Raw genomic sequence first — 10,391 nt, forward strand, 5'->3', positions numbered from 1 at the left:
TGATAAAAAAAAGCTTCGATAAATTCGAGCAGCGATTCCTGGTATGGCAAAGCAAATCTTTACAAGTCATTACAAAGTAGAGAAAGAAGGAAGAAAGCTCACAGTTCTCGCCACACAAAATTCCTGAAGCTCTTACCGAGGACAACAAGGACATACTAGATTTGACCCATGGAGCCTGTGTCTACATATATTCTGAACATAATAAATTGGCAGTTCCCCTATAGACTGAATTTCACACGAGCTATCAATCCTTCTTCACTCGGTCCCTTGCTGCTTTCGCAGAGCTTGAGCGCTCGGCCTGCGAGAACATGATGAATACATGCATAACGGCGGTCACCATTGCCAATCCAGAAGCAAAGAGGATCACTCCTTTCCACGTCGACAAGAGCTGGGTCCACTGTAAGAATCTATGAGCACCATATAGGAGGAGACATGACCAAGACAGGACCACCTGAACCAACAGCAAGAACTCAAGTGAGACCAAGAAATAAGCTATTTGTATATGGTAATTTGAGTTCCCATTTTATTCTGAAAGAGCATGAGCATAATCTTAGAAGTTCTCATAGCAGAATAGTAGAAGAGCTGCACACATATGCAGATGTACCCACGTACCTATGGCATGCTAAGAATAAGAGAAAAATATTCTGTCATGTTGTAGTTGTGTGGGAAAAACGAATAATGTTGTCGTGGCGTGTCACATGATCGAATTGAGCATTTTCCCGCTTCTTTTTCTATTCAAAGGCACTATTCTAATTCTGTACATGTCAATAGTTTGATAATAAGTGTCACATTATCTTACAAGGTGCTAAAGGACCTTAAGGGCACATGTGACTGCATACTATTCTTGTTTCTTAACATCCACTCCGTCCATTCCATTCTAACTGTCCCTGCCCTTGCCCTTGGACTCTCCGTTTCAAAATAATTGTCCAGCAAGAATCGGTATGTTAATACAATGTTTACAACTTAAACCTACTTTAATGATTTAGAAGAGGCTTGGCTGCAGCATGGAATTTAACTGGGGTATGCATGATCGTGTTTAGTTAGCACTTCTTCAGATTTAATGTTTTCTTTGCATGCACGCTTGGTGGGCTGAGGGTTTTTCACATTGAAACAGAGGGAGTAATAATTGACGCAGATTTTTTATGTCAAAAGTTAATGATATTGCATAAAGTGGTGCCTTAGTTATGTTTTACCATCAAAGATTTCACTGGACGGCCAATTGGTATAATTTCCTCATCAAAAGTACCAGTTGCTATATGTTTGTCCAATAACGCGTCCTGTCACAGGGAAAAAAATTAGTAGCACATCAGCCAATTCTTGGTTTGTTCCAACAATAACACATTATATGATCATAGTTTCCTATAATTAATATTATTAGTTCCATACCTTTGCTACAAATATATCTTTGCACCATTTTGAAACATCCTCATCCGAGTTAGGCATATCACTCATTGAATGGCGTTTTATGCGGACATGAACCTATAATAACAGTGGAGCTGTAAATATGATTGAAATACCAAAGGTACCAAATCAAAATCTTCGAGCTAGAATCCGATGGGTTCTGAAAAACAACTCAGGTTTCTATGAATATATTTTTTTAATCATAAATATTTTCAAGAAATTTAATGGCTAGAGTTCACAGCTAGTAAATTTCTAGACTGCAGAAGTTAGAATACTTACAACTGATGATTGTCCCTGAAGAATACGCAGCATTGTTGGTTTAGGCGAATCTTCCGGAATAATCACTGTTGTATCGTAGATAGCTGGGACAAAGTCACGCATAATACTTACAGCTGATACAAATCCCTAAGATGTTCAAATGAAAAAGAGTTGTTAGAATAACGACACTTCTGGGATAAACTAAGTACATGGAGATAAATTTTGGAAAAAATGTACAAATGCACAGCATCAAACAACCAAATATTAGTTCTGACTAAGTGTTCATGTCGGTTTATTGTTACCATACTACAAGAAGTTAATTGTGCAAGACAACAGGTGGTTTGGCGGTAACAAATAACCACAAGTCAGTGTCCGTGTAGGTTGTTGTCTTTAGAGGTTTGACCACTGGAAGGGAAGGCGAGATTTTTTGCACCATACTACAAGGAGGCAATTGCGCAAAACGACAGGTTGTTTTGTGGATGCGGTGACAAATATTGAGTCGTTTTGACAATAAAACTGACCAGCTGAGTCCACCTGTCAGCACAGCCATGTTAATTAGTTGCCATGCGAGCAGGCCAATGTGCCAGCAAGGCAGGGCTGCGGCACGAGAGACAACCAGAGGAACAGATGAGGGCAACCACTGGGAGCTTGTCAGCAAGGCGACCCGCTATGCTCTGGTGGTCACCAGTGGTGAGCCCGGATCGCGTTGGTTGCTATCCCGTGTGGTTGCAGCAGCGTCAAATTAATAGAGGGAAACATCAATGGAGAAGAGAGCATTTTGGAGAAGAATTTTCCAGAGGCTCACTTGAGGTGGAGATCGAGAGGCGGCGGCAGTGGTCGGAGCTGGAGAAGGACATCCTAAATTTGGCGACAAACCAGCACAGTAGCCTCTAGTCAACCTTCCCGTTCGTTCACAACTATCCTCTGTCTAATCCCCTTACTAAGGGGGTGTTTGGTTCAGGGACTTTTTAGTCCCAGAGACTAGAAAAAGTCCCTAGGAACCAAACGGGAGGGACTTTTTCTACAGGGACTAGAAAAAGACTCTACTAGAGAGTCTTTTTTGATTAGTCCCTGGGACTAGAAAAAGTCCTAGGACTTCTGAACCAAACACCCCCTAATTTAAATTTGGACCAGAGAATTGCTGCATCAAGGTCATCTTCTTTGTCTCTGACCACTGCCGCCATGATTCACGATCTCTAGCATGTCCTCAGACTCGTTCCTGCTTCCTGCATCTCCCTAAGGACCATGCACATCCTCTTGACCATGCGTGCATACTCTCGTGCAGGGAGCTGAGCCACCACAGTCCACCTATGTTGCCATCTGCCACTGTCCAGCCCTCACCCGACACAATCCCGCTCCTCCGCTTCCAAGTAAAACACATGAGTTTCTGGCAAACCAGGACTTTGCATGCACCAACCCCCCCTAATTCCATACTCCATTCCTCCTTTCCGATGTGGGTAGCCAAGCGCAGCCGACAAAGGCCATGGCTGCTGGTCCCAGCTCCCAATTGTGACCAGAGAATTGCCGAATCAAGGTCACTGCATGGCTGCTTCCAGTCACATCAGGAGAGATGAGAATGAGAATGAGATCGAGACAGTGGCATTGGCATGAGAGACAGAAAGAATAGGAGGACCTGACTTGTGGAGCCCATCAGCCCATGTCCACTTAAGCATGAGGCATGAGTAATTCGACGTGAGTGTCTAGGCTCTATCTGTCATTTTCACCGTGAAAGGTTTGGGTGTAGCACTACAGGCTACCTCAGAAGTCGTGGTTGTTTTTATAAAATATCCACAACCTGCCCATTTGTGTTAACACAGCCAAAAACCTGTGGTTTTGCGCAATCAACTCTGTTAAAAGAGAAGATAAATCTAAGAATTGTATACGTGTCACAACGAAGCATTAAAAAAGTTGTACAAAATGAGACCAAGTAAACAGAGAAAACTAAGGACAGATTTGACATCTGATGTGCAAAGTTAGTACTGCACAGAGTCCGATATTTCAGATTGGAAGAAAAAAAATTAAATACCTTTGTTCGTGGAATCAGCACATTCCTAGGCGCTGTCAAACCCTGTGAGACTGCATATTCTTGAGCTGCTAAAAGTTTTGCTGGAGTAAATCTTGTACCCTCAACAAAAAGGGCAAGCCAAAATGATCTGGGGAAGTCTTTCAACCTTTGAAGACCCGACTGCATTTAAGAGTGTAAATATCATTAATTTACTATGAACCGCAAGGCATTGTAGTATTAGGTAAGGTGGAAAATACTTTAAGTGTTTTTTCATCCTTTGCCCAGCTTCTCTCCAAAAAGAGGTATTCTGCAAACCACATGGACCAACCAATAACCTGCAATCGTTGATCAAGATAAGACACAATCAATAACTACTTTCTTCAGCTAAATGCATGTGCAACCCATTCTAGATAATGCCTGTTGAAGTTCCATAAAAAAAACTACACGGACCATAGAGATCATGCTTGTCTGATGCATAGAGGTATTATATCTGTGCCATGATATCCGGCTTTAGTTCTCCAGTGCTACGATTACGTGAGTATTCTTAGTTCCAGCAAAAAATAGCATCCATTCAATTATTTTAGCTCTGCTTTTTTTTTTCTTCAAATGTGGTAGTTCTGATTCCACAAGTTGAACCTAGACTATATTCTACAAGAATCAGTTAAGCTTAATAGCTTATAAACAGTTTAGTACTACTGTTATTACTATTAGACAGAAGTAGTGTCACCAAGGCAACATATATGTTGTACAAATTAACTCTCAGTCTGTCAGACAACCCTTGGTTGCCAGTTATCACTGCATCGACTTGTGCCTGTTTGCTGACGCTCCAAAGTTTACTAAGAAACACCATATCTTATATCCAAACAATGTGGGTTGCTCTTCTTAGATACTATTTTTCGTTTGTATTTTAGCAGTGGGGATGGTCTCTTCTTAAGGTCTTAAATTCCACTTTGTGGAACCTAGCAGTAGGGATGACCTTTTAAAGGGCATCATTCTTCTTCACCACAAGGCCATTAAAATGATGGCCAAAAGGAAATACTAAATATAATAGTAGTGTACCATATAACTTTAGCACAATTCTCCATTTGAGTAATCTTATTTGATTAATTTCCCTTGCCTTAGTCTTATCAAGATCACTGAACTATGAGTAATGTAGAACCAAATGTGATGATAGAAATGTACGTGCTAACTTACTGGAAGGAACTTTGAGGATTTCTTCATTATAGCTATTGCGCTTCCAAGACATCCTGAACGCTGACCATCAAACACGGGCGACTCATCATAATGTACTTAACAGATTAATAATTAAAAACATAATGCTTAGCAAGTGATAAGAACCTGTGCTAAAATCCATCCAACCAGCCAATCAATGTCACTTCGATGATTGGATATGAGAAGGGCGTGCTCTTTGCCTAAAGAATTCTTCAGATAAGGTCGTATTCAAAACACATCCTTTTCTAAATATGGTCTAAGTGAATAATGAAATGATATCAGTTCCCAAATGGTAATATTGGCATTAACTCCTTACCCATTAGTTTCCAAGTTTCTGGATCCGCATACACCTGTACCTGCAAAATTTGCACGGACTAATATCAGGGAACTATAGTTGTGAAATCAATTACTATTTCAAAAAGGTCCAAACAACTTATGATCTGCAAACAAGCACTTGAAAATTCTGTTTACTCAACTTTCCACCGAAATTTAAGTACAAGAGCTTTTCGTACTGTGATTGAATTATCAAGGAGGCACACACTTGAATAAAAAAAACAGTGGCATTGGGTGAGTGTGTTTTGATCAGTGATTGTTGAAGTTAAGATCATACAGATAAGTTGCTTCCTGTTTAATGCAACAGTGAGGAAAACATCATAGTTTAAATAATTATCTTGTACTTCCACTGTGTCAACATATAAGGCGTTTTTGCAGTTCAATTTAAACCGCAAAAACGTCTTATATTTAGATACAGAGGGAGCAGCACCAGTTCAATTACATGCCACCATTGGGTCAAATTTGTACGGATTACTGCAATACAAGTTCTTGTCAAACGAAAACGTTGAAACGTTCACTCAGAGTATTAAAAAAAGGCACTACAACATCCCTAACCTGCTTATATACTGCACCCTTATCACTCTTTTCTTTTGAAATATATATTAGTGCTGCTATTCAGGTTGATTTGCAAACAAAAAATCAACAGTATAACTGAAAACATGACACAAAGCATCCTCAAATGACATCGCAAATTTCAGTTGACTCAACAAGATGGCTTGTCTATTCAGACTTTAACCACTTTGAAAAAGCATGTTGACTTTAATCATCTGGTATATGCTAACTGATGGTCTTGATTGTGATCAATCCAACCAACCCTCAGCATTGCCTTTTATCAAAAAGGCAATGCCCATCATCATGCCAGATTAAATTGTGGATCATCCAAAGGCATGCAATCTAAATTTATGCAAGTAATTAAGCAGCAAATTCACCCTAAGGTCGCTATCCATGTACCAACTTAAAAGATAAACAAGAGAGGCCTTGTAGCCCAAAATGAAGGATCGTATGAATATACACTTTGATTTAACTTCAGATTTGACGTGTAAGTGGCGTATAAAGAAGAAAAGATGGTTGACTTTTTGCTTCAATATTATACATACCTTAATACCTGCCCACCAGTCCACAAGCCAGATCAGCTGAAGCCACAACAACTCGGCCAGGAATACGTTGATCTGCCGGTACAATCGCTTCGAGAATGGCCTTATCGTCAAGAACAATACGGCCTGCAACGTTATGCAAATATAGTAAGAGACCAGGAACGGCTTACGGAAATTCCAGTGCCAATTAACAGATCAAAGTGCAAAATTTGCCAATTTTGAGACCGCAAATTGAACAATCTCCCAAACTAAGCAGCTGAACTCAAAATGATGGCATCAGATCGGACTGCGTAACACCAACAAAACATATTTGATCCGAGCAAGCGAAGAAGCAACGTGGGCACGCCTGATGAAATCACCAACTCGAACCTACTAAAAGGAAAACATTTACGAGAGACAATTGAATCTCTGCTCGCGAACCTCTCCAGATCACCGCACAATCCCTAGAAAGGGGGCCACAGAGAATTACAGGAAACGATTGCCAGACCCGGGTCGCCCGAGGTTACCTGGACAGTGTTGACGACGAGGCCGGAGAGGAGGAAGAGGAGGCCGAGCGGGAGCAGGACGAGCACGAGGGGAATCGCCATGGCCGCCGCCGCGTCTCCTCTCTTGCCGCGGTGTCTCTGGATTACTGGAAAAGCGCGGGGGTTAAGTAGGAAAGATGGGTTCGTTTTCCGCTGCTTGCGGCCGGGCGATGGACACCAACACGGATTTTCATTTTCCTTAAGGGTCTAGATGAAATGCAACAGATTTCAAGCAACGGCGACACTTCACATGGTCCCACCTAGGCCCACAGTACTCACGGGCTCATCTCCCCGACACCATTCACAAGTCACAGGCCCCAGGGTCTCGTCGTTTCCTTCCACGAGCCTGTTGAATTGCAAAGTATTTTATCTCAAAAAGTAAAATGTCAGGGCAACTCCAACCGGCCCACGTAAACGGACATAGTTCTCGTTTAGAGCAACTTTAATTGGACGACCCAAATGAATGGCGATTTCGTCCGTTTTTTCTTCGTTTGGGTCTGTCGTTCGTCCGGCGTCCGCCCTGTTTTAGATATGGGTCGGCAACGCGCCCACTCATATGTGCCGGCGTGGCCGCCCTATTTTGCATTGATGAATTTGCATTTAAACATAGTCAAATAATATAGTTTGAACCAAATAAAATAGCATAGTTTTACAAGCCGAATAAAAATAAAAATGTCTCACATAGTTTTGCAAACGAATAAAAGAAGATACATCTATTGGTTGCCAACATGAGTGTGACGCCCACGATTCAATCGTACACTAATCATGCACGCAAACGTGTACGATCAAGATCAGGGACTCACGGAAAGATATCACAACACAACTCTAAAAACATAAATAAGTCATACAAGCATCATAATACAAGCCAGGGGCCTCGAGGGCTCGAATACAATTGCTCGATCATAGACGAGTCAGCGGAAGCAACAATATCTGAGTACAGACATAAGTTAAACAAGTTTGCCTTAAGAAGGCTAGCACAAAAATAGCAACGATCGAAAAGGCAAGGCCTCCTGCCTGGGACCTCCTAACTACTCCTCGAAGCCGAACTCCACGTAGAATCATCCTCGGGATCTCCAGCTTCTGGACTCCAACATCTGGTTGCGACAACCAAGCAGAATGCGAAGGGGGAAAAGAGGGAGAAAAGCAACCGTGAGTACTCATCCAAAGTACTCGCAAGCAAGGAGCTACACTACATATGCATGGGTATATGTGTAAAGGGCCATATCGGTGGACTGAACTGCAGAATACCAGAATAAGAGGGGGATAGCTAATCCTGTCGAAGACTACGCTTCTGGCAACCTCCATCTTGCAACATGTAGAAGAGAGTAGATGGTAAGTTCACCAAGTAGCATCGCATAGCATAATCCTACCCGGCGATCCCCTCCTCGTCGCCCTGTTAGAGAGCGGTCACCGGGTTGTATCTGGCCCTTGGAAGGGTGTGTTTTATTAAGTATCCGGTTCTAGTTATCATAAAGTCAAGGTACAACTCTGTGTCGTCCTTTTACCGAGGGACACGGCTATTCGAATAGATAAATTCCCCTGCAGGGGTGCACCACATAACTCAACACGCTCGATCCCATTTGGCCGGACACACTTTTTTGGGTCATGCCCGGCCGTGGAAGATCAACACGTCGCAGCCCCACCTAGGCACAACAGAGAGGTCAGCACGTCGGTCTAAATCCTATGCGCGCAGGGGTCTGGGCCCATCGCCCATTGCACACCTGCACGTTGCGTACGCGGCCGGAGAGCAGACCTAGCAACCTCCATTTCAAAGTCACGTTACGCGGTCGAACCCGGCGCGCGCCGCTCAGTCGTTGACGGCACGAAGGCTTCGGCTGATACCACGACGCCGAGTGCCCATAACTGTTCCCGCGTAGTTGGTTAGTGCGTATAGACCAAATGGCCAGACTCAGATCAAATACCAAGAACTTGTTAGACGTGTTATTTTGAAGTAACCGCGGACGCCGACCAGGGCCAGGCCCACCTCTCTCCTAAGTGGACTCAACCTGCCCTGTCGCTCCGCCTCAAAGTAACAGTCGGGGGCCGTCGGGAACCCAGGCCCACCGCTACCAGGATGGAGCCACCTGCCCCTTCAGCCCCCATATCCGAACAGTATCATAAGTAATGTAATAGTATAAAGTATATAGCATATGCCCGTGATCACCTCCCGAAGTGATCACGGCCCAGTAGTATAGCATGGCAGACACACAAGAGTGTAGGGCCACTGATGGAACACTAGCAACCTATACTAAGCATTTAGGATTGCAGGTAAGGGTATCAACTGTAGCAATAATGACAAGCTATGCAGCAGAATAGGATTTAACCGAAAGCAGTAACATGCTTCATTACTCTAATGCAAGCAGTATAGAGAAGAATAGGCGATATGTGGTGATCAAGGGGGGGGGGCTTGCCTGGTTGCTCTGGCAAGGAGGGGTCGTCAACACCATAGTCGAACGGGGCACCAGCAGCGGCGTCGGCCTCGTAGTGTACCGAAGAGAAGAGGGGGGATAAACAATGAATACAATGCAAACAGATGCATAGCGATGCATGACAAAGCAAACAACGGTGTTAGGTGTGCCCTAACGCGGTAAGAGGTGATACCGGCGAAGGGAGGAACACCCGGGAAAGTATCCCCGTCGTTTCGCGTTTTCGGACAAATGAACCAGAGTGGGAAAGTGGCGTGTTTGCTATGCTAGGGATGTGTGGCGGGCGAACGGGCTGCGAATTCGGATTCGTCTCGTCGTTCTGAGCAACTTTCATGTACAAAGTATTTTCATTCGAGCTACGGTTTATTTTATATGATTTTCTAAAGTTTTAAATCTTTTTCTAGAATTTAATTAATTAATTTAATTCAACCTTATCCAGAATAGTGTTTGCTGACATCAGCATGACGTCAGCAGTCAACAGGGCGTTGACTGGGTCAAACTAACGTGTGGGACCCACCTGTCATACTCTGATTAATTAACTAACAGTTAATTAGTGATTAGATTAATCTAATTATGATTAATTAAGTTAATTAATTAATTAATCAATATATTTTTAATTAATATTTTTTATTCTCTTTTTTAAAAACGTTCTGGGGGCTAGGCCCCACATGTCATTGGCCCGAGGCCATAGTGGGTTCGGTACTGCGGGCGCTGGGCGCAGCCCGAACGGGCGCATGCCCAGGGGTGCGGGGAAGGGCGGCGGAGGCTGCAACCCTTCCCGGGTGCGGGACGAGGCCGTGGCCACGGCGGGGCTAGCGGCGGCCGGAGGCAGGAGGGGCTGCGGCGGCAGGAACGCAGCCGCGCGAGCGAACTGCGCGGGCGCGGAGCTGCTGCGGGGCGGCGCGGGCGAGACTCGGCGGCGGGGCGAGGTGGCCGGTGGCCAGGGGCGGAGTGGAGCAGCGGCGGGGTCGCGGGCGCGGCCTGGCGCTGCCGGGCGGAGGAGGACGCGGCCCGGCGTGGGCAGCGGTGGGGCGCTGGCGCCGGTGAAGCAAGATGCAAACGGCAAGGCGCGCGGTTGCAGGGCACGTGCGGGCATTGGGGGAAGAGGATAAGGAGGGGTTCCTCACGGGGGGTTGTA

The 10,391-nt window shown here is 44.4% G+C and overlaps 1 protein-coding gene across 1 annotated transcript; it reads right to left on the reverse strand.

The window, feature by feature from the left end:
- Positions 1–7,090, reverse strand: LOC109740475 (1-acyl-sn-glycerol-3-phosphate acyltransferase PLS1). The gene is made up of 11 exons (XM_020299534.1): positions 6,810–7,090; positions 6,307–6,429; positions 5,193–5,232; positions 5,003–5,076; positions 4,859–4,918; positions 3,922–3,999; positions 3,686–3,844; positions 1,681–1,806; positions 1,387–1,479; positions 1,194–1,277; positions 1–451 (listed from the first exon to the last, which is right to left on the reverse strand). The coding sequence occupies exons 1-11, from the start codon at positions 6,888–6,890 to the stop codon at positions 245–247; spliced, it is 1,125 nt and encodes a 374-aa protein (XP_020155123.1). The 5' UTR covers positions 6,891–7,090; the 3' UTR covers positions 1–244.
- Positions 7,091–10,391: the final 3,301 nt, after the last annotated feature.

This window comes from Aegilops tauschii, chromosome 5 (assembly GCF_002575655.3).
Source record: "Aegilops tauschii subsp. strangulata cultivar AL8/78 chromosome 5, Aet v6.0, whole genome shotgun sequence".
NCBI lineage: Eukaryota > Viridiplantae > Streptophyta > Magnoliopsida > Poales > Poaceae > Aegilops > Aegilops tauschii.

What these genes read in the sequence shown, in the direction of transcription:
- LOC109740475 (XM_020299534.1), bottom strand. Translation starts at nt 6,890, where the DNA reads ATGGCGATTCCCCTCGTGCTCGTCCTGCTCCCGCTCGGCCTCCTCTTC. An exon ending in AATCCTCAAAGTTCCTTCCA is followed by an intron (nt 4,000 to 4,858) that starts GTAAGTTAGCAC and finishes CAACGATTGCAG; the next exon opens with GTTATTGGTTGGTCCATGTG. An exon ending in AGGATGAAAAAACACTTAAA is followed by an intron (nt 3,845 to 3,921) that starts GTATTTTCCACC and finishes TCTTAAATGCAG; the next exon opens with TCGGGTCTTCAAAGGTTGAA.